Here is a 25,437-nt window from a genome sequence, read left to right on the forward strand (position 1 = left end):
AGGGGAATGATAATTTTTAAAAAATATATAAAATAATAAAATAATAAAAAAGAGAAAATTTTGTAAACAAATGAAATAATAAAAATGAAAATAAAAACAAAAAAGCCAAAATTATAACAAAAAAGGAAGTTAAGGAAATTATTTTTAAATATCAAAATTAAGATCTTTTTGTCAAGATTAAAAAAATAAGACATAATTAACTTGTATTATTTTTTAAAACTAGAGTTGTGAGAGTGCTAATTTTTTTTCCACGTGTAATCATCTTGAATCTGAATTGGTTTTGTAAACTTAAAAGTTATCTTTTTAATAAAATTTAATTATTTTTAAAATTTTATTAAAAGAGTAAAACTTTTTAGAAAGCTAATCATATTTAATAAAAATATAATATATTTTTTTTATATTTTTTAAATTTGTTTTACGATTCCAAAATCATTATAATACCGGAAGTAATAAGCTAATATTTGATTTGACGCACTTAAACACATTACTATTAATACATAAGTCAAATTATGAAAGGTTTTAATTATGAAAGGATTGGGCTAATCTATCAAAACGCGATGACCCATCCAATATTTAGAAGATCTTTATAAAAAAATATGAAGCTTATTAAATGGGTTTTAGTACAAAATGAGAACCATTAAAAAAATGAACAAAGCCTTGTGTCCAATGTTCAAGATCCAATCCATATGGGCTTTGCTTAAATTATACAAATATATTTTATTTTTATATTTATGTATATATATATTATATATTTTGTTATATAAAATATGTAATATTTTTATACTATCAAGGAAATTTTTTAATATTTTTCCTATAAATATTTTTTACATTATAAATTTTAATGTCAAAATATAAAAATATTTATAAATTTTTTTAAAATATAAAATATTAAAAAGAATTAGTGGTGTTATTGGTATTTTTTTTTTAAAGAATCTAATTATTTCTATTTTATTTCATTATTGGTATTGTTTTCAGTAGAAATTTGAAATAAAGTATTTTTAGTTTTTCACATTAGATGAAATATTCAGTTTGTATTCATAGATGATTAAAATTGCATAAAAAATATAATAGAGTGATAAAATTGCAATAAAAAAAAAAGTAAAATGATAAATATCAATCTTATATAAAATGATAAATTTGATATTTTTCCTTAAAAAACAGTCTTAATCATAAACTATAAGGATTTTATCACTCTTTTAATGGCAGTGATGAGGTGTTCGGATAGATCCACCATTTATCTATAACTATTAATAAAAATTATCCCTTTTTTATATTGAAGGCATAGCTCCACAATGTAAAAGAAAAAAAATTAAAGGGTAATTATTGGAAAAAGCTCTCTTTGAAAACTTATTTGTTTGTGTCAAGCTCTACTTAAGAGCAGTCTTGTAAATACAGAAGAAAGGAATGATTAGAGGCAAAGGCAGGGGGTGTTTCTTGCATTTGTACTTCGATGTGTAAGTCAATAAGAGTCAGGTTGAAAATGAGGTGAGAAAGTAAGAATGAGAGAAAGGTATAAGTTAGATGAACCTGACTTCTTGGTGCTTGAGTCGTCATATTTATTAGTAAGCTGAGGGGGACCATAAGGGAACAATTAGGACAAAGCTAAGCTGAGGTGACATTGACCATATCAAGCTGACCTAACATGTCAAGTAGGCACAAATGACAAAGATACCTTTAGTTGTCTGCTGAAGGCATTGAAAGGGAAAAAAACCACTATATCCTTTTGACTATCAAATGTCCCTAACACTTTGTCCTCCTATCAAGCAGTTTGAGTATCAAATCACTAAATTATTATCGACATCCTCAATGTGAGACAGATTAGCTAAAAGAATAGATTGGCAGATTAGTTCGTCGAAGGTCGATGTTGTAAGAGGAGGTTGGTTTTGAATGATGACTAGCTTTGAGTCACGGTCTGACCTGGCGATTATTTGATCTCGTGCGTGTGTTCTGGATTGAGTGCATAATTAGTTTAAAGGTTACTGAGATGAGCTCTTTTGGTCAAGCTAGACTTTTTTTGTCATGCTAAGCTTTTTCTATCGAGCTGAGCTCTTTTGGCCAAGGTGGTCCAACTAAGCCTTTGTGAAGGTAATTCACCAAGATAAGCTCTTTGGTTGAGGTGGCCAAGTTGAGCTCTTTCAACTGAATTGAGTTTTTTTAGTCAATCTAAGCTCTTTTAATTGAGGTTGCTGAGATAAGCTTTTATGAAGGTAATTTACTAAGATGAGCTCATTGGTTAAGGTGGCCAATATGAGTTCTTTTGACTAAGGTGGCCAAGATGAACTATTTTAATCGAAGTGTTTTAGGTAAGATTAACGTAATTATGAATCCTAAGTCAAAATTCTTCAAATGACTTCAAACTATTTGTAGATAAGCTTACTGAAGACAATTCATGTGTAAGCTTGGTTAGAGCCGATTTAATGATAATAGGTCTTTAATTGTAGCTCATATCCTTAGGATTAAATAACACAAGTACGAGCTTAGTTTACTTCAATCTACTAGTAACCAAGTTGATTCGTATTTCACATTTTGGGCGGTAGTGCCATTCACAAAAACATATAAGTGTGAGCTCAATTTATAACGAGCTACTGATAATAGACCTTTAAGTTGTTTGCATTCCACGTTCTTGGGACAACATCACCGTTGAGGTTTTGTAATTTGTAGGTTACATTGTGGACAACCCCTTTCATAGTATACGATCCTTCCCACTTTGAGGCCAACTTGCCACTTTGATCATCTACCCCTGAAGCTTCTACTTTTTTAAGTACCAGGTCGTCATTCCTGATGTGTTTTCATTAGACCCTCTTATTATAATAATTGGCTACCTTTTGCTAGTAGACTACAATTCAGGTCAAGGCTATGTCCTTTTTTTCTTTGGTGAAGTCTAGGTCGACCTTAAGCATCTCTTGGTTTTTCTCATTTAATGCCAATTTAACTCTTAAGCTTGGCAAGTTGATTTTAACCGGCACTATGGCCTTTATTCCAAAAGCCAAGTGAAAAGGGGTTTCACCCATAGAGACCTTCGTGGTTGTCTTCAGGACCCACAGAACTCTTGGCAGCTTATCAGCCTATTTCCCTTTCACTACGTCGAGCCTCTTTTTTCAGATCTTCTAGTATTATCTTATTTGTGACTTCAACTAACCATTGGGTTAAAAGTGGGTAACCAATGTGAACCTGAGGTCGATGTGAAGATGTAAGCACCATTCTTTAAACCTCAAATTATCAAATTGTTTGTTATTATCTACTACTATGGACTGAGGTAGTCTGAATCTACGGACTATGTTTTTTCACACAAACTTTTCAACTTGCCCTTCCATGGTAGTGGCTAAGGCTTTAGCTTCCAACCATTTTATGAAGTAATCTACTATCATTAAGACAAATATCATTTGACCTATGGCCAGGGTGAATGGTCCGAAGATGTCAATCCCCCATTGTATGAATGACCACGAGTTAATGATAGGAGTGAGCTCAGTTGAAGGGAAATGTTGCACATATGCAAACCTTTGACATTTGTCACATTTTTTCACTAGTTCAATTGCATCTTTCTTAATGGTAGGCCAGTAATAGCCCTACCTCATCACTTTATAGGTCAAAGGTCGAAGTCTGAGGTGATTTTCACATATTTCTTTATAGATCTCTCTTAAGATATATTCTACCTCATTCCCATCAACATATTTTAAGTAGGATAGACTAAAGGACCTCCTATATAGTTTTTCTTTGATCATTGTATACTGGGGTGTCTTTCTCACTAGTGCCTTAGCTCGTCATTAGGAAGCATTCTTATGGTTAGGTATGTCTTGATTGGTGTCATCTAGGCTTCTTTCTCTGTGATCTATACCACGAGCTTGTCCTCAATGCTTTTATACACTAGTTCCTATACTAAAACTTAGTTTGAGCTTTCCATTATTGCTCTTGAAGCTAACTTAGACAGAGAGTTTGCGATTAAGTTTTTTGACTTCGGTATCGTTTTGACTTTGGCTTTCTTGAAGAAAGCTACCAAGGCTAGTACTTTGTCGAGGTACTTTTAAATTTCATCTTTTTGAGTTTTGAACTCCCTATTTACCTGACCGACCACCAGCTGAGAGTCATTATAAGTGGTTATGTATTAATCATTCAGTCAGTTGCCAACTTTAGGCCAGCTATCAATGCCTCATATTCTGTTTCTTTGTTGGATGCCTTAAACTTGAATATCAAGGCACATAGGTACTACAATCATTTTAGACTAATCAAAATGAGGCCAGTTTCTCTCTCTGGTTTGTAGCAGATTCGTCGACAAATAGTTTTCAATCGTCATTATTTGGGGTTTTCTATTTTTTCTCTAACTATCTTTTGGGTTGTGCTAAAGTGCATTCTATTATGAAGTCAGCTAGCACATGTGATTTTAATGTCAATCTAGGTAAAAAATATATATCAAATTTGCTAAGCTCTACTGTCTATTTGATTAGTTTTTCTGACATTTTAGGTTTTTGCAAGACTTGCCTCAATAGTTGATCCATCAAGATGTAGATAGTATGGGCCTGGAAATATGGCTTGAGTTTCATAACCAAGGAAACCAAGGCATATGCCAATTTCTCAATATTGCTATAGTTAACTTCAAGCTCTATCAATACTTTACTGATAAAATAGATTAGTCGTTATTTTTTTTTCCAAACTAAGATTGAGCTGATAGCCTGATTTGTGCCAACCAAGTACAAGTACAATTATAACATTTTATCAATTTTTGATTTTGACAGGACAAGCAAGGAAGATAAGAACTCTTTAAGTTCATTGAAAGCTTTTTGGTATTAAGGAGTCCACCTGAAGTTAGAGACATTTTTAAAAGTTTTAAAGAACGATAGGCATAATTTTGCCAATCTAGACATGAATCAGCTGAGCATGGCTATTCAGCCTATTAGCCTTTGCACCTCTTTTACCAAGGTCAGCTTTTTCATTTTTAGGATTGCCTAAACTTTATCAGGGTTCACTTCTACCTCCTTTGGTTGATCATGTAGCCAAGAAACTTGCTTAATGTAACCCCAAAAATACATTTGCTCGGGTTGAGTGTCATATTATACTTTTTCAATGTGTTAAAGGTTTTTTTTAGGTCTTCCAGATCCTCAGTCAAACTATTGCTCTTAACTATCATGTTATCTATATACACCTCCATATTGCTACTAATTTCATCTTTGAATACTTTGTTGACCAGCCTTTGGTAGGTTGCCTTTGTATTTTTTAGTCCGAAGGCATGACCTTTTAATAGTAAAGGTATTTTTTGGTAATAAAAACTATTTTATCCTTATATTTTTTCAACATTTTAATCTGATTGTAGTGGAGTAAGCATCCATAAAGCTGAGGAGGCCATGTTTGGCACTTTTATCCACTTGTTGATTTATGTTATAAAGGCAGAAGCTGTACTTTTGACAAGCTTTATTCAAGTCAGTAAATTTACAAACATTTTTCATTTTTTTCTATGCTTTTTTACCATAACTACATTGGCAATCCATTTAAGGTAGTAGACCTCATTGATAAATTTAGCTCATAATAATTTATTAACCTTTTCCTCAATGGCATGTTGCCTTTCTAGGGAAAAGTTATTTTCTTTTACCAAACTGGTTTGACCTTGATATTAGTATGTAGCCTATGGACTGTTACTATGGTATCAATCTCGGGCATATTGAATGGTGTCTAAGCAAACAGGTCAGTGTTATCTTTTATAAATTGAATAAATTAGTCCTTATGTTAGAGTTTGGCTTTGATTTGCATGTATATTTTAGAAATATTGTTTTAGAATAAAAGTACTAAGAAGTTCTCAACCGACTCGGGTTGGTTTTTGTTTGAGTCTAGTATTTGATCGATTATCTCTTTTTGTTCCGTTAGATCAAGATTATTTTCTGAAAAAATAGGTCCCGATGTGATGATTAGTATATTAAGCAACTTGTTAAATGTATTAGTATAAGTGAAGTATATTTTTTATTTAAAGTTATGTTTTGGCTGGCGTGTTAGCTTAGTTCAAGTAACATTAATTTATATGTTGGTTTAAGAGCTCAGTAACTTTTATTATTGTTTTAAAAAATTTTAAAAATAGAATGAAATTAAGCTTCTGCAAAGCTTAAGAGCTTAAAGTGGTTTAATAACATATTTTTGTCAGGTTAACCTTATGTTCTACACTCTTATTGTCGATTTTCTCCTCTTTGTCACCTTTCTTTGTTGATTCTTCTTTATCTTCCACTTTGGTATTGGCTGAGCTATTTATCCATTTTCTAGTCCTACCTTTAATAGTTATAACATAATATTATCATGCTGAAGACTGGTTCTCTTAAACTTTTCCAACTCTTATAAGTATAAAAAATTTCACTTTTAAGTGAGGAGTTGAGCCTATGAGCCGTATAACAAACTAATTAGGTCAGTCTAATATCATGTTATAGGCAGAAAAGATATCTACTACCATGAACTCCACGACCAAAGTGATTGTCTTTGGCTCTGTTATCAAAGAGATCAAGAGTTTGATAGTTTTTTTTTATTGGCACTTGTTCATTTTTTAACCCAGCTAGTGTTGTGGTGATCAGCTTCAACTGATCTTTACTGATCCCTATTTTCTTGAAACAATCATAGTACATAACGTTAGTCAAACTCTTATTATCAAATAAAATTCTTTTGACCATATAGTTGTATACCAGGGCTGTGATCACTATAGCATCATCATGTTAGTGTTGGATCTCTTCCAAATCTTTCAAGCTAAATGAGATTAGCTCATCTCTCCAGTCTTTTTCTTTTTTAACTGAAGTATTTATTGCCATTATGGAGTTCAGGTTGAGCTTTTTTTTTCAAGGTGGAGCTGCCTCTCGTGATCATGTTAATCACCTCGATAATTGGCCTACTATTATTAGTTCGACTTCTTCCTAATTTAATTTTTCCTCTTGAGCATCCCTTCTTCCCTAATCTAATATTCTCTCTTTATCCTCAGTGGACATTCTATGGCCATTTCGTAATCCTTTTTAAATTAGTCTTGTCTTCTCAGTCAACAAACATTTTTAGTTGAGCTTACCTAATCATAGCTTCAATATCATTTTTTAGGTCGACATAATCTTTTGTATTATGATGATGTCCTGGTGAAAGGTGCATATTTTAGTCAGATTTCATCTTGTATTATTCTCAGTGGTTTAGGCTATCTGAGGTTGAAATTTCTTTTAATTTGCACCAAAATCCTCTCACAAAAAGTATTTAGTGCAGTGTAGCTCTATCTCTTTTGAAGCTTCTAGCCTTTTGTTGTCTCTTTCTTGAGGGAGGATCATATAATTCTTTACTTTTTTTACGATTGAAAAGAGGGGATAAGCCTTTCTAACTTCAGCTACTGAGAAAATGGGATAAGCCTCTCTCACCTTAGTTTGTTTTCATTGTAGCTTCAGTATTGATATATTTTTCTAATATTAGTAGGACGTCAGCCAAAGTTTTGGGTGATTTTAGTGACAATGTCAACTTCAAATGGTACTATTTATCATTGAATCCATTGGTCAATGTAGCAACAACAATCGTCTATTTTAGGTCTTTGACCTATAAGGCTTCTTCATTAAAATGCGTAACATAACTTTTAAAAGTTTTATTTCTCCATTGATGTATTGACATCAGGCTTAGGGTTGTTTTCTTAGCTCTTTGACTACTTATGAATTGAGATAAGAATGAATGGCTGAGCTCCTTGAAAGTGGTGATTGACTTTAGCTCTAGACTACTATACCAAGATTAAACTGTGCCTTTCAAAGTGGAGGCCAGACCTTTGCACATTAGAGCTTCATCTGCCCCTTGTATATTATGTTAGTTTTATAAAGGTTTAAATGATTAAAAGGGTTAAAAGTACTGTCATATGTCTTCAAGGTCGGCATTTTGAATCCCTTGGAAGGTATAACTTTGTCAATATCTTTAGTAAAGGGTGAAGTCTCTAAAAATTTAAGCTCATCCTCAAATGTTGTTAGTTTCATTTTTAGTTATATCTTTATGGCCTGCATTCGAGCTTCCAAATCTTTGTTCGGTTGGGGTTCATAGTTCATTTGTTTGGACTTTTGGGTTATAACATAATTAAAAGTTTAGTTGGGGCGGTAAAGGGTTAGATTGGTGTACTTTTCTTCCCTAAAGGCCAATGAGGCTTTTTTCTCTTCATAGCTCAGCTACCTGACAACCTCTTCTTAGCTTGATGTGACTAAGTCTAGAACTTTAGAGACATGCAATAGGGTTATAGTTTGGAGCATTTATTTGAGGGTTTGTATTCGTTCAATTAAGACATTGCTCCATGGTTGACCCAGCTTGTGGTTGAGCTGCATGGACATAACGCTAGCTTTAGTGAGTTTCTATTCTGGCCAGAGCAGCTGTCTCTCCTTTTTCTTAGGTTTTTTTTTTTAGTGGCATTATTTTGTGCTCAGTTGTTATAAAAATGCTTTCCCTACCTGACGCGTTGAATGTTTGTACTGAGCTTCAACCTGAAAGTAGTCCTATAAATATAGAAGAAACGAATGGTTAGAAGTAAAGATAAGGAGTATTCCCTGCATTTGCACTTTGATGTGCAAGTCAGTAAGGGTCAAGCCAGAAAAGAGGTGAGAAAGTAGGAAGCAAATAAAGGTATATGTTAGATGAACCTAGCTTTTTGGTGCCTGAGTCTTTATATTTATTGGTAAGCTGACAGAGATCATAAGAAGACAATTAAGACAGGGCTGAGCTAAGGTGGCACTGACCATGTCAGGCTGACCTAACATGTCAGATCGACACAAATAATAAAGATACCCCTGGTTATCTGTTGAAAGCTTTAAGAGGAAAAAATACCACTATACTCTTTTGACCATCAAATGCCCCTAACATTCTTCACTAAAGGTTAAAGCTTTTTCTTTGGATTTCATCCTCATAGCCTCCCATGGTGCTTCAACTGTAAATCTTTTTTTTTCTTTCTTTTTTTTGCTTCCATTTTATAGTAATTGGTATTGATTCTTTCTTTTTAAAAAAAATTTTTTGTATTTAATTTTGAAAGAAATAAAGAGTTGGGGATGAAACGAAGAATAATTTGGAAAAGATCAAATAGCAGCTAGCCTCTGGCTTTGGTAATAACTTGCTTCAAGGTCCATTTTTCAAGCAATTTGAGACCGTGCGAACTCTTAAATCTACCATACTAATTTCAACTAATTTTTTTTATTTGTTATAGCTTTCATCAATTTGTAAATTTTTTCATAAATTTTCAAAAAATTTGATAATTTAGTATATTTGTTGTGCATTGGTTTAGCAATTAAGAAAATGGAATGAGCGGTGGGTGATATTGGATCCCATAATGGGGAAAATGGAGTACTTCTCCCCTCTCTTTCTTTTATACATTTTTAAAATTTTGATTATTTTCTTTGTTTTCTTTGCTCAGGTGAGTTTCTTATTTTATTTTCATGTTTTATTTCTTTTTTTTTTTTTTTGCTCTTTTTTTATGGATAGTTTGTTTTTTGTTGGTGTCTTTCTCTTAGGTATGTTATCTTTTAAAAGGATTTTGTGTTTGGAAACACTTGTATGTTTATTCTAATATTTTCTTTTACATGCTATGGTTTTAGATGGGGTGGTTGCATTTTTAACTAGCGTCTTACTTACTTTTGCATTATCTTTTAGGTACTAGAAGCTATAGGTTCTAAAGCTCAATTAAATAAAAACATAAGTGTTGACAATCATCTCGATAAGAACTATGAGAGTCTAAATTTATAATTCTGTATTTAAGTATTTTCATGGGTATGAAGAGAGAAATGTGTTTATACTTTTGTTTTTGCTTGGATGGCAAAGCCATGAAATAACATATGCTTATTTACATGTAAAGATTGTTACTTAATTCATGGTCTTATGCAAAATGTGTTAGTAGATTGGATTAGCTTGAGCTAACATCTCAGCCAAAGATAAGTTCTGTTGAGTCTAATAGTTTCCAAGACGGTAAGATCAATGAAAATTATGATAGGACAAAAATTGTTTTTTGATTTAAAGCTGTGTCTTACTATTTATCCCATTAAAAATCTAGGGGATAGTGCTCCAACTGAGAGATAGATTTCTCATGAGAAACTCTACAAGGCTGCTTTATTGAAGAATCAATTTGTTGATACCATTCTAAAAGCTTAGGAAAAGACACTTACATAGATTAGTCATAAACTTGGGTTCTTAAAGCTAACTATATACCTATAGCTTTTTTGAGCATTTTGACTCAAGATTAGGGTGACAAAAAGGACTTTGAGAAATTGCACCGAGACAAAAAGGAACTTGAACAACAAAGGAAGAAAGGTTTGAACTTTAATATAATGTTTTTGTGTTTTCAACATGTAGTTTTACACAAGTTAATGTTTATTTTGTTGGGAATTCAAGAAATAAGAATTCTAGTTGAAAAATTATCTTTATACATAGCACTTGGAGAGATTCATCCTTCTGTAGTAAGCATTTCCAATATGGCATTTTTCTTGAATTTTTTTTGTTATTGTGCTTGAGATCTACATTTGTAGTTCTTACACTACAATTTGACATAATTAAAGGAGTGGAACTAAAATTTGAATATAAATAGCAATTGTAATCATGCCACTATAGTTCTGAGCCTCTGACTCTTATAGTGATTGATTATACTTTATGGTGTTTGCCTGTGACCATCAATGTGGGCACAAAATAATGAGTCATTATTGAACGATGAGTTCTACATTAAACTTAGACAAAGAAGGGCAATTGGGCAAGTATGTGGATTTTAGTAGCATAATCATTATGAATATAACTTATAATATATAGAGGTTATTTGTTTTCTTTTTATAGACTGTAACTTGCTACACGAGTAGTTGAAATCATTATAAGTGTTGTTACACAATAGTTGAAATTGCAACATTATGGTCTTATAAGTCTTGACAGTAGTCATGAACTTGCATGGCAAGTTAGCATAATAATCATTATAACAATCATACTAACAAACTGTTATTTTTTTTATAGTAAATGAAGATATAAATAAAGTTCTTTAAACTTGTTAATATCACCTAGCTTTCAACACCAACAAATGCAGAATGTGGAGTTGTTAAGCCTACATTGTAGTTTAAAAAATTGATTGTATTTACTTAGAAAAAATTTACTTGACTATAAAAAATACCTACACTCAACAATAATAGCTATAATGTTTAAGCAATTATGTTAGAAAAATAATATTGATTTTTCAGTTTGTGTTGTTGAAAAAGGAGCTAGAGTTGGGAAGATTTTGTTATTTTCTAGGAAAATTTTTCATTGAGGTGTTGTTTTTCTTTAACTTCAGTGGTTACCTAATATACTTTGGTTAATTATCTTGAGTTTAGTTATAGATACAAAACTATAAGATGGGTTGCCTATGTAGTTTGAGTTGTGAAGTGCATGTTAAATAATTTGGTTTGTCGACTCTATTATTCTCTTTTTTATTTTTTTTGCTATGTGATTCTAGGTGCTCACATCCTATTAGAGAATTTTTTGAACCTTGGGCATTGAATGAACTTCTCTCACAGAGGAAACATGAAGATGTGCCTTTTCTTTTATTGTTTTCATTTTAGATTATGTTGATTTTTTTATCATATGTGAAAGACTGGTATACTGCAACCCAACAAAACCTTATAGTTGGTATTTTGATTTGTGATAATCCTTATAGCTTATGACAAAAGCTAATGGGTTATTAAAATTGAAATCTAATGTTGATTTTTAGCATGTAGTTGAATAAGATATGTTATGATTGTCCTTGATAGCCTTATCATATGCATTTCATTATATCTTTTTTTTTTCTCAATTAAAGATGGTATTTAATAGATTCGGATCCAAAAGGGAGTGTCAGCATTAAACATAAACACCAATGAATACAAAAGAATACCTAAGCATTTAGAAATATCTACAACTTTATACTTCTCATAAGAAACAAACTGTTAGGAATAATGACTCAAATCCCATAAAAAATTTGTTTGGGATTTATTAGATATTACTTGATAGACAAGAAGACTTATAAAAGAAGAATTCTAAAAGTGACTAAAATCCTATAAGAGATTTTATTTGAAATTTGTTAGATATTGCTTGATGGACAAGAAGACTTACAGAACAAGAATTCTAAGAGAAAATGAATTATTTATAGGAAAGTTTGACTTGTAGAAGAAAAATTTTAAGAAGAAAAAGATTCTTAATAAGCAAGTTTGTATACCTATAAAAGGTGACGTCTCTATGGGGTTATGTATGAGAAAAAAACATTAAAAAGTTGTACAATATTATGGGATGACACCCCCATAAGACTACTAGAGATTTACGTCTTATGGGTGTATATGTTTGAATGTTTGTGAGTAGACAAGAGGAGACTGAGAGGGTCCACATAGGTATGGTGCATGTGAGTGGACTAAAATAGATTGAGAGGGCTCACATAGGTATGATGAATGGGTACATATGGATATGTGTTTGTTTATGTTGAAAGGGTGCTATGGGTATGTATTTGTTTGGGTTAAAAATACTTCATAGGACTAAAAGAGATTAAGAGAGTCTATATGTATTAATTACGAGTGCTTGATATAGATATATGTTTGTAATTCTATACAACTAATGGATTTTTTTTCTCATCTGTAGATGTAGGTCGATTAGATCGAACCACGTTAAACTATTGTTTCTTGTATGATTGATTGATTGATTATTTGATTTCACTTCCACAAGCTTGATTGAATTAAGGCCTTTTTGTCTAACAAATGGTATCAGAGTTGTGGTGATCCCTAACAAATGTTATCAGAGCATGATTTGAGGCACAAAAAGAGGCAAACCCAAAAGAGCTCGATTCAAAATAAGAGTTCAAATTCATATTTTAAGGATTAAGGATCGGTTTGCGTGAAGCATGAAGATACATAATAGAAGATGATTATGAGACTTTCATTACAAGTGGAGCAAAATATGTCTAGCATGAAGATAGATGAATTGATGGAATTTGAGTCAAGGTGGAGATTGTTAGGAATAGTGACTCAAATCCCATTAGAGATTTATTTGGGATTTGTTAAATATTACTTGATGGACAAGATGACTTGTAGAAAAAAAATTCTAAGACAAAATGAATTTTTAATAGGCAAGTTTGACCTGTAGAAAAAGAATTCTAAGAGGAAAGGGATTTTTAATATGTAAGTTTGTATGCTTATAAATAGGTTAAATTCTTATAGGATTAAGTATGAGAAAAAGATGTAAGAGAGTTGTAAGGTTTTATGAGATAGATATTTTCATAAGACTACTGGATATTTACGTCTTATGAGTGTGTATATTTGAATGTTATGAGTGGACTAGAGGAGACTCAGAGGGTCTATATAGGTATAGTGCATGTGAGTGGACTAGAAGAGATTGAGAGAATCCACATAGGTATGATGAATGAGTACATATGGGTATATATTTATTTGTGTTGAAAGGATGTACATGGGTATGTATTTGTTTGGGTTAAGAATCCTCCATAGGATTAGAGGAGATCGAGAGAGTTTATGTGTATTAATTGTGAGTACTTGTTATGGATGTATGTTTGTAATTTTCTATAACTAATGGATCATTTTTTCCATCCGTAGACGTAGGTCAATTGAACCAAACTATGTTAAATTGTTATCTCTTGTGTGATTGATTGATTATTTGATTTTTTTTCTGTTAGTATAATTGGATTAAGATGTTTTTGCCTAATACAAAGGACTGTTTCAATCCACCGCCATCTAAGAACAACACCATATCTAGCCTTTCCATGTTTTCCTTCTGGTAATCCATCAACCTTAAACAACAATTCATTCCCAGTTTCATTATATCCTTTTTTTTTTTTTAATTTGACATTAAAAATATTCAACCCAACTTTGTTTCTGCAAGATAAAGACGGATGTATGTGAACTAGAAGTTCGATTACATGTTCCCAAGCACTGAAGTTTTCTTCTGACAAAAATTTCTTCTTTTCTTCCCATTTACTAGATTATCTCATCATTGTTAAGTAACGAGTCTGTTCTTTGGATTTTAATTCAAGAGCTAATTAAGCAAATGTATTGCAGATGAGCAGAAAGGACTACTGCAAGACATTAGGGTTGTACTCGGTAGCGGCGAAATATTGAGGGGAAGAGACATTTTGATGAGCACAGTTCAAGTGAAGAAGATTTAAAAACAAAGGTTATATTAGTTTTTTTTTTTTTTTCAACATCTCCTTTAATCTCTTAGGCCTAGATGTCATATTAGTTACTTTAATCCATCTTAGAGAGTATGTGCAGCTTCTTTTGTTTGAAAGGTAGTAACTAAGAGTCGTAGAAACAAAGTTAACTCAAAGAAACGTGATTTTACTGTTTCTTTGTAATTAGAATTGCAGGATAACAACTCTTTTATTTTATTATATTTTTTTTAATATTTAAATAAATACATAATTATATTTTACTCCCGAAATGGTTTATGTTTTCTTATGGTATAGATACGATAGCATTGATAATGAAAAAAAAAGGAGAAAAAATTTCTTTTAATTGATGTCTTTATGTGTTTATTTATTATTGATTATAGTATTTATTAATTTTTATTTATAAATTATAATTCTATGAGACTGACTATAATTTACAAAAAAAAATATGTATGGCAAGCTATTCATTAATCTATAAAATTAACTATGACTGTGATGATTATTGTTATGATAATATATTACTCCAGTAAAACAAAAATAATACAAGCCCACGGAATAGTGCGGGCAACCCTCTAGTATTCTATAAAAACTAATCCAACAACTAAAGGGGAAATATATCACATACAAAATTATTGAAATACAATAAAATGGATAATCTGACAATTCAGTGGTGGCCATAAATGAATGTTGATCTATCTGCCTCCCATATGGAGTGTCATACACTAAGCATGCACAACAACCAAAAAGCCACAAAAAAATGGATTAATGAGGACTTAGAGATAGTACGAGTAAATGTAACATAAACGATTTTAAGTGGGGGGGCTGAGGAAAAGTAAAACGGATCCTTACAATTTTTTAAAGCTTTCCATATTTGCAAGTGGCCTTTTGTTCCCAATAAAAGTGCAAGAAAATCTAATTTTTGGTAGGATTCCACACGATTAAAGGTTTTGATTACTTGTTTTTTCAATTAAATACTTAAAATTTTATAAGTATTTATTGTTAAAAGCTTTTAAAATTTATTCATTTTTAAATTGATATCATATTATTAATTGATAACTAATTAAGTGATATCATATTGATAATTGATAATTTAAATACTTAAAATTTTATAATATTTATTGTTAAAAGCTCTGATAATTTTAAATTTATTCAATGTGAGATCATTTTTTAAAAGTGGTATCCTATTATTAATTAAAAATAGGATTGTGTTGATTAGTGGCTTGATAAATCCAAGCCGCAATTTTGGACTTATGCCGAGTAATTAGAAGAAAGGGAGAAGATGTAAGAAAAGGCAAGTTGCACCGGAAGGAAAGCTTGGGCTTTGGCTAGCTTGCACCAAACAGATTGAACATTTTGGAAAGGAAGACCAATTAGAACAACACTGGTTCTATATAACCATGTGGTGGTGAAGCAAGAGTAGAGCAGAGAATGGCAACGGATAGTTGATATAAAAAAATATTTTTTTTATTATTTGAATTCAAATGATTAAATTTGACGTAAATAATTTTATTTGAATTGGCTTAAAAAAATTTATTAGACATAGTCTAAAACTTCTTTTTTACTAAATAAAAAAAAAATGGAGCTTGCAGCGAAAAAAAAAAAAAGGAGAATCAGTGAGTTGAAATAAAAGAAGTCACTGCAAAGTTTTAGTTAGAGAGCCGAATTTCAAATTTCGAGTGTTCCTATGTAAATTTCCTTATTTTTATAATTTTTTTAAATTTATCTTACCCATGTACGTAGTTTTTAAGCATGAATACATACACCTTGTGTGCATTATTTTTTCTTGTTGCTATTTTATTTTCACTTATCAAATAATTTATTTTGGTTGTAAATCTAGATTAAATTTCACAAAATATTGGTATCAAACTTCTGCTTTTCGCAACAAACTAGAATCGAACTGCCGGTGAAACTGATAATCGGGGACATAGGTGATTTTCCGATCAGATTTTTTAATCATTCCTTATATACATGATACTAATGTTCCCCAATCAAAAAAAAAAAAAACCTATAAAACATGATATATACTAATTTAGCATGTAAGAGTTAGTGAACATTTTTCAATTATAGAAAAAAAAAAGTGATAAGTTCTGTAATGCTGCTGGGCGTTGTGTGCGTGTGTTTTCATTAGAAAAATGTTAATTATTAGGCTGATTAAGGTAATATGTTATAAAAATTACTATAATTATTGTATTGTGTTTTCTTGAATTTGACATATTTTTATATTATATTGATCTCTATTATTTATAATTCAATTATTTTGGCCCAGAGTGAAAGTGTTCATCACTTGAAGATGGATGTGGACAAATGAAAACATAAATTGCGACTTTTTAAGTAGCATTTAAGAAAGGGACCTTCATGTTTTTTAGCTTATCGGAGCCAGGATGGGATGGATGGGTTTTTCTCCTTTTTTTTGAATTTTTGAATTTCTATTTTCTACGTGGCTGATGGTTCCACTAGGTGAGCGGTCATTTATGACTGATTCGATTGGCGATTCCTCCTTCCTCCTAAATTCATCCTCAGACGTTCGATGAGACTCTTGAATGTCAATGGAAAAAATAAAAAGACAATCTTAATTAGATTAATATTAATATATACAATTAAAAGGTTTATGAGGTGCGTGAATCACACGGAAATTACACCAAAATTATAGTACTAATCCAATTATTTAACAAACCACGACGGCCTCGTGGACGGACTTAGTAGTCAATTTCCATTGTTTTGCTGACTTACGGAAATGCCGAACAAACACATGCACATGTCCCCTACTTTGTGTGGCATAATCTATCTCCTTTATTTGTTGTGTTTCGCTGCCAGTGTCTTTGCTTTGCAACCCTTTTCACTTGGAATCTTCCTTGGCATTACGGCGAAGGCTCCATGCAAACACTTATCACCACTCGTTACTGAGGAACTGAACTCAACGTTATGCACGTATCTTTTTAATGAGCTATTACTCGGATAAAGTTTATATGGCCAAAAAAAAAAAATGAAAATCATGTTAAGATCAAGTATAATTCTAAAAACAAAAACTTTTGACTAGTTTGTTTGTTACTTTGTTTAGATAATGGACCTTGCAAACACGCATGACACGAGCACTCACAAACTACTATACATACAAGACCAAAAAAATTTGTACATTAATTTGGTTTGTAATTTAATGACAAAATTGTGTGCCACTATTGCTCTCATATTTTATACTTGGGAATGAAGGCGCGCGTTGATTATTTGGTTCTGTTTAGTTAATTCACTATTTTACTGAAAAACAAATTGAAAACAGGAAATATATAATAACAAATAAAAATGAAATTTCAATCAGCAAAAATATATTAGTTATTGAGAAAATATACTATAGTTATTGAAAGATAAGCAAGATGAGAATTTCAAACTTATCTCAATTGGTTAATATAATTATTATTAGGAGGTGACATTTAATAAATTTGAATTTAAATTTTAAATTTTCAAATTTTTTTTCTTTATTCTCATATTATGATCTCCTTTATAAAAAAAAAAAAATAATAAGCAAGATGAAAATTTTCAGATAAAATTATAACTTTATACAAGTATAGGGCAAAATGGTAATTGACCGTTAATTTCTATAAGTAATTGTTGCTTTATTTGATGTTATCAATTAAAAAATTTTATATTTGATGTATTATTAGCATACAAATATATACATTATATATATTATTAATTAATTAAATAATATCATCTTATTAATGAATAATTTTTTTAAATTAAGTTTTTATCTATTTATTTTAAAAATTTATAAAAATTTATATTTATTTATTAATAAAATATTATTATTTTATTTATTGATAATATATAAAATTTATACACTCATCAAATATAAACTTTTGAAAATTTTCTCTTGATTTTGGCCTATTTATGTGTACAGATTTTTATTTTGTTTATTTAATTTTTTGAGTTGGTGTTATATGGCGTACACCAGTATGCACTACGATTAAATCTATTAGTAAAGAACAATTCTTTCGTTTTAATTAGTACGAATGCCGGGTCATTACCTTTGTATTTTGCCCGTTCATGAATCAAGACAGCCAAACCATCAGTGATCAGGCTGAAAGAACCATCAGTGATCAGGCTACGACCATTTCTTTTTGTTTTTTTGAATAGTCAAAACTAGCGTTGCAGTACTGCAGTTCTACGGATATATCGACAAAAGCAGAAAAGCAGAAACCTTTTTTTTTTTTTAACTTGTCTGTTAAAAAAGAAAGTAAACTCTTTACAACCCCACAAATACTTCAGACAAAAACAACGTCTAATATGTATATATATATATATATATATATATATAGGACTAATGCCCAAAAAACCCATGAGAAGAAGTAACATAGGGAAAATAAAACCAACAAAGCTGGTTTTACTGTTTTAATTAGTAGTTAAAGCCTTCAAGCTGGTCGTCGAAACCAAACGGGCATAAGATTTCTCCATCAAGAAATGGAAACTCAGCTTCACAGCCTGCAGGATCCATCTGCATATCACTTGACATATAACAACTGTCTGAGAAAAATGGTTCTGTCCAGAAATTTCCACTATTTGCCTCGTAGGCTTCAAACAAATTAGCCTTGTTGTTGTTATAATTATTATTATCTGAAACTGAGTCTTTGCTGGATACAACTGTGTTATCTGCGGTGATGGAGGAGTTTTGATCGCTTGAGGCTGGTTGCGGGGACGACATTGAGCTTTCAAGAATTAATGGGGAACTTGTGGGATTAATCAGGGGATCATGATTGTTTAGCTTTGTTTCTTTTTCCTCTGCACTTGTTCCACGCTTGACTACTGGATCTTGACTGTTTTCTTTCCCATCTTTTGTTACTGGTGGCTTATGTTTAAAGCGCTTCTTGAGAGTTGTATGCCAGTGGTTCTTTACCTCATTGTCCGTTCTTCCAGGTAACTCGGCAGCAATGATAGACCACCTGAATATTGTGAAAGAGCTTAATTTAATTTGACCAGCCTCTTCCAAAATCTTTGGGGTGGATTAATATATAGTATGACAAAGGATAATTCAAGAATGTTGGGCAAATCACTGTTTTCCTAGTTAAACCAAAACGTTTTTCTCGCTGTATTGAGTCGTAAAACGACTAAATAAAAGATTGATGCCATTAGGGGACTTGTGATTCTTGAGTTCCCCTACTTAAACGACACTGCATTTTCAACGATGGGGAGTTTTCTACTGTACTAGAAATTATGAAAATGCGTTTCACCATTCCGAACTTCCCGCTCAAGAACATGGGATTAGGTGGTAATTGGGGTAACAAAGTTTGGGTATAAAATGTCAGTGCACTCAACAAAGACTTGTTTATGTAACCATAATGTTTTGAAAGAAATCTATTCAATTTGTGATCAAGTACCTGTTTCCCAGCGACTCATGTAATCTGATGATAGTCTCTTCTTCTTCCTCGGTGTAGTTTCCTCTTTTGATGTTTGGCCTTAGATAATTCATCCATCTCAGCCGGCAACTCTTGCCACACCTTGCCAGACCTGAAACAGGAGAACCGATATATCTAATCGATAATATTGAAGAGAAATGCCAAATTGAACAATGACCTTTATAGTTTATATAACCATTTCAATCATCATCCTTTTATGAAACTTTGCTGCTATATATATATATATATATTTTATCGTTACGGAAAATAATAGGTGTTTTACCTGCATACTTGGGGAGTTGGCGCCAATTCCAGCAGCCATATCTGGTGACATAAGCCTTTAGTTTCCTATCTTCCTCAGGAGTCCAGGTTCCTTTCCTCAGTCCGCTCTTATCACAGCAAGGTGTTCTAACCATGTTTCCTTTCCCCCTTTCACTCACTCTCCTCTATTTTGCTCCCTCTTAGTTTTCAGCCCCCCTGACACCAATCATCACTTCAAAGTTGCAGCTATTTATACTCTACCATGGCCTTTGACCAAAACGTGTTACACGTTTTACTTGTATTATTTAATAATACGACATTGTTTTTTCAGATTTTTTTTCCTGTTTTTATAGATACCTATATGCATTTAATAAATAAAAAAGCCCTTTATTCTTATACGGTGGTCCAAATCGTCGAAAATTCGCAAGATGTCGCTTTCCTCCCCATGTATAGGACTCCATCATATTGAAACACTAAGCAAGACATAATATATATATATATATATATATATATATTCATCTGTGGCTCACCTTCGAGGAAACATGATATGATAAAGCATACCCACCATAAAACGTGATATACGCGCTCGATCAAGTAAAACTTCAATGAAGGTCAGTTGAATTTAATTATCGGCACGTTTTTTTGGCAAATCTAGTAGATGTTAGAATAGGAAGGCAATGACAGATTTAGAAACCAGTAGACCAATTACTGATTTGATTCAATTTTTATATATATAAATAGGTCCTTCTACTTAATGAACTATTAGTTTATTTCAATGGTAGCTTATCTTGTCATTAATGGAATCTATTGGTAAATTATTTGATTTTTAATCTTGATGATTAAATTTTAAAATTTAATAACATTAAATATGAAAGAATTGATAATTTATCTTTATTACTACTCACAATATTTAATTCAATTGATTAAAAAAAATTTTTTTGTCCAAGAATTCAATCTATAAGAAAAGTTATTTTAAAAGTATGCAAAGAAAAATTCAGTATATTTTTAAAATTATTCAAACAAATTAAATCTAAAAATATTTCTAACTGCAATTAAATACAGTATTGTTGTTCTGTCCTACAAGGTATGACAATAAGTCCAATCTGCAACATCTGTGGAAGTTTTGTGACCAAAAGAAAAAAAACAGTTTGTCCAAAAGAAAGAATAAAATATTTTTTTTGTGGTCTAGATGCTGCCTCCAAAAAGTAAGACATTATAGGCATAGATACATGACCACAATATTTTATTATCACTAAAAAGAACTTACATCGTTCATATGGACTAGGGATTCAATTAAATCTTAATAACAATAATAATAATAATAATAATAAAGAAATAAGTGAATGTCCGGTGTTAGGGAAGTGTACTGATCCCGGTAGGGGAATTTACGTTTACATGTTAAAACTTCGCCTGCTGTCTGTTAACATTTCATGCTCTTTCTTTTATAGGATTTTCTTCTTTGAAGGAGAAATTATTTTTGTTGTGTAGTTATAACATGCAATTAATCAGGACTACATCATGAACCTGCTGAAGGGATCATTAATTAGAGTTATCTTGAGGGTTTGCTTAACTCCATTTGTTTCGTCTCTCTGAGAGGCCTAATTGACTTCAATTATTTGATTACTTTCAATGAAGCCGGCCTCTATTAAAGGAACGAATTTACCTAAAATAATATTGTCTTACAAGTTGCAGAGTGGGTCACTGATTTTTTTACAACACAAGTGACAATCGGAAGAGGTTCCCACATGACGTGTGGACTTGACGATTCCCCATAGATTTTTGAGTTCCGTGTAGCACCAGTCAACGGAAAATCTTGTAAGACTCGACCCGGAAATAAGAAGGAACCAGCCACAAAAGCAGGTAAAAAAAACAAAGGAAAAAGAAAGAAAAGGGCTCCACAGTCCCCACTCCCCAGTGTTCGATTCATGTTTATTGACGCTTGCATTTTTTTTTCAATTTTGGCTTTATTTTAATTTAGCAATAAGTGGCCACAAACTCACAGCAATGCTCCTCAAGTGAAAACGGAAGGTGTACTTATTGGCCGGAGGAGACCCAAATGGATCTCCAGCGAGGTGAGAGGTAATCTGAGACCGATGCCGATTGGTTGTAGGAGTTTTTTGGTTCAGTGATTTGTTCAACCACAGGTTTCCTTTTTTTTTTTTTTAATTTAATGTTAAGCCAAAAATATTTTAATTTTGATTTTATTATTATGTAATAAATTAATGCATAAATGTTATTATTATATAATAAATTCATAAATAAATAAATTTATTTGAATTTTTAATTATTTATTAACAAAATTATTATTAAGATAATATTTTTAATTTTATAAATGCTAAATCATTAAAAATATTTATTACATATAATTTTTATTATGTTATAATGATTTTGGAGACTGTTTACGAATTAAAAAAAATAGTTACCACTAATATTTTTTGGTTAGTTATGATTAGTTACCTAATAAAACATACATTTTTAATAAAATTTTAAAATTAATTAAAAATATAATTTTTAGGTTTAAAAAAATAATTTAGGTTCGGAAATGATTACACGTGAGGAAGAATTGACATTCTCATAGTATCCGTTTAAAAAAAGATAATTCTTAATCATATGTTATTTTTTAATTTTGACAAAAATATATTAATTTTGATATTTAATATTAATTTCTTTGATTCCCTTTATTTATCACAATTTTGATTTTTTTAATTTTCTTTACAAATTTTTTAATTTTCTTTAAATAAAAATATTATTTCATTTTCATTTGAAAAATAAATTGAAACTTTATTATTGAAAAATTTTCAAAATGTTCTAGTACATTGATAACATTAAAAGAAATTTCTCACCTAAGTATTTTTTAAAATTTATTATCCAGATTTCTTTAAAGTTTCACATTAGGGACTATATTTTTTTAAAAAAATTTAATTAATTAATACAAATAATATTCATACATTACTATAATGAAGTTTATTCTTAAGCAAAACTTTTTTCTTTTATTTTTTTCCTTATTTTTAATAATTAAAAAATTAAAACCTTTATGTATTGAATATTTTCTTAAATGCTTCAATATTTTGGTAACATTTAAAAAAATATATTCTCACTTAAATATTTTTAACAAATCATTGTTTGGATTTTCTTAATATCTTATTATTAGAGGAGGTCTCTATTATTATTTATTAGATTATTTTACTTTTTTGAAAGAATATATATTTATTTTAAAATTTTAAAATTTAAACATGCAAAGGTAAACAAATAAATAACTCATCAAAAATATAAAAAAAAAGGCCAAAAAATGGTCAGTCAACGATTCAAAGTGGTTCATTGCCGATTTGTTCCAATTCTTTGTGCTTTGGTCAATTTTATGACAGTTTAATCCTTTTTTTTTATTCAAAGAGGTTCGACCTGAACCGATCTTGGGCTAGTCCACAAGAAAGTCGGGTGTGTGAACCTTAGGTCAGATATGGGTCATGTGCAAATCCTAGCCTTTATTTTTTTGGCACTATAAAAGCTACCATTTTTTATTTCATTTTCACCTTTTCTTTAAAAAAAAAAAATTTCTCTTTCAAAATCACCAATAGGTTGGGCAATTCAAACCCAAAAACCAATGGCTTTATCGCCTTCGCGATTCATCGCCACTTATCAATGTCGATTGGTTCTCAACTAAACACCAAAACCTTCCTATCCTTTTCTTGATCTTTGTTTTGACTTTAGTTTTCCCAAAATCAACCTTATAAGCCCTAGATCTAAGCCAACCTTTTAAGCCCTAGATCTAAGCCAAAAAGCCAACAGCTTCAAGACCTAATATCTCCTTATCCATTGCTCAAAATACCATCGCCTCTCACTATGTTCATTTATGAGTCTCCTCACCAAAAATCAAGGCCTAAAACTTTTTGGAACCCCTAAAATTGAAAATCCTAGTTTGATGTTGAATTTTGCTCTTTGTGATTTTTTTTTATGTTTTATTGGCTATTCTTGATTGTGTATTGTGGCTTTGGTTGTTTTATATTTTTGGCTAATGGTAAGGTCTTGGGTAGGTTTTTTTGGGGTAATTGATAGTGGTAATTTTGGGACTATGTTAGGAGGAGTTCATAGTGGTGTTGGGAGGGTGTGATTGGCAATCGAGGGTTTTGGGTACCGATGGAGTTGGAGGGTCATGATGTTCGTTACTAGTGGTTTCAGGAGTGATCTATAGGAGATAATGGCTTTCTTTTTTGTTTTACCTCTTAGCAGTGTTTATTGGTGGGCTTGTATGATTGAGATTGGTTAACTTATGGTGGTTTTTGGTGAAGGCAGTATAGGCAGTGGAAGTTTTGGCAGAACTTTCTTGTTGGGATCCTTTCCATAAATTGGCTTCTTTTTTATCTGTAAGATTAGTCCATTTGAACAATAATTGTGGAATCAAATGCCAAATTTCCTAGGATTGAGATGTCTATTCGAATGAGGGATTATAGTTGATTTTTAGCTGCCATGGTGGCTAGCCTTGGGTTGGGGAAGGTAAGGTGGCTGTGGTCTGGAATTTAAAACCATTTTATGTCAAATTCCTAGTTATTTAAAGCCTTAGTGTTCCTAATTTTAGTCCAGGCAAGCTTTCTTAAGGGGTTGGGAATGGCTACATATCTAAAAGGGAGTAAGGCACGACTTTTGGGAGGAAAAAATTGTAGGACAGAGGTTGGTAGCAAGAAATTAGTTGCCTAGCCGCCTTCTTTAGTTGGTTGCCATGCATGATAATTGTAGACATCCATCTGTGTTCGGGGCAGATCAAGGTCGATTTTCTTTGTTATTATCATTTTTATAGTGTAATATGTTATAATGTGTTATAGTATAATATTATAGTATAATATTATTGTTGGTATTATGATAGTATAATATATACAGTATAGTACATATTATAGTATTGTTGTTATTATTATATACTATAGTATATTATATTAGTGTTACTACTGCTACTACTACTACTACTATTATTATTATTATTATTATGCTTTCCTTTCTTGTTCAATATGTGAGGATGATTTTGGAAACTGAAATTGAATCAATTGATCATGGTCAAAAAGGTTTATGATACAAATCATAAAGCCTTTTAACTCAGATTCTGGATGTTAGCAAGAATTCAGCCCTAAGATCACATTTGGACAAAACCATATCCTAGGATTTAAGCTTGGGATGATTCTGTTTGTTTCCTAAAAATGCTCCTTAGAGCTGTCTATAAATTGAACCAAAGAACAAAGGAACAGACAAGGTGGATTTTGAGGGAAACGATTGATTTTTTGGGAAAGTTGATATTCTGAAAAATTTTTGGCAGTAAAGTTTTTGAAAATTTTGATCTTGGATTTCGGGTTTGATCTAAAGTTTTTAGGGTTTGGTTTTAGGTTTCTGAAATATTATAGTGAAGTTTTGGAGAAGTTTTGAAGAAATCTGAAAATTTGGGTAAATTTCTAGTTTTTTCGAGGAAATCTGGGCTGGGATGAATTTTTTGATGAATTTTTTAATTTTTCAATGGGATTTTTTGGTGAAGGTTAAATTTTTTGATGGGTTTCCTATGAGTTTTTCAAAAATCAATGAGTTTTTTAGTTTTTGGTTGAATTTTTCGAAGACTTCTCAAAAAATTGGTAGACTTTTCAATTTTTGGTTAAAGCTTTCAACATTGTTCTTGGCTGTTCTAAAGAAAAGGCAGAGGATCCTAATGCTAGAGAG

General features: G+C 31.2%; 1 protein-coding gene across 1 annotated transcript; it reads right to left on the reverse strand.

Moving 5' to 3' along the window:
- Positions 1-18,364: 18,364 nt before the first annotated feature.
- LOC111298615 (transcription factor MYB39-like) lies at positions 18,365-19,969 on the reverse strand. The gene is made up of 3 exons (XM_022893342.2): positions 19,769-19,969; positions 19,468-19,597; positions 18,365-19,032 (listed from the first exon to the last, which is right to left on the reverse strand). Exons 1-3 carry the CDS (start codon positions 19,899-19,901, stop codon positions 18,489-18,491), a joined length of 807 nt encoding a protein of 268 aa, XP_022749077.2. The 5' UTR covers positions 19,902-19,969; the 3' UTR covers positions 18,365-18,488.
- Between the last annotated feature and the right edge of the window lie 5,468 nt (positions 19,970-25,437).

Source organism: Durio zibethinus, chromosome 16 (assembly GCF_047325235.1).
Source record: "Durio zibethinus cultivar Kanyao isolate XHJ-2024 chromosome 16, ASM4732523v1, whole genome shotgun sequence".
Taxonomy (NCBI): Eukaryota; Viridiplantae; Streptophyta; class Magnoliopsida; order Malvales; family Malvaceae; genus Durio; species Durio zibethinus.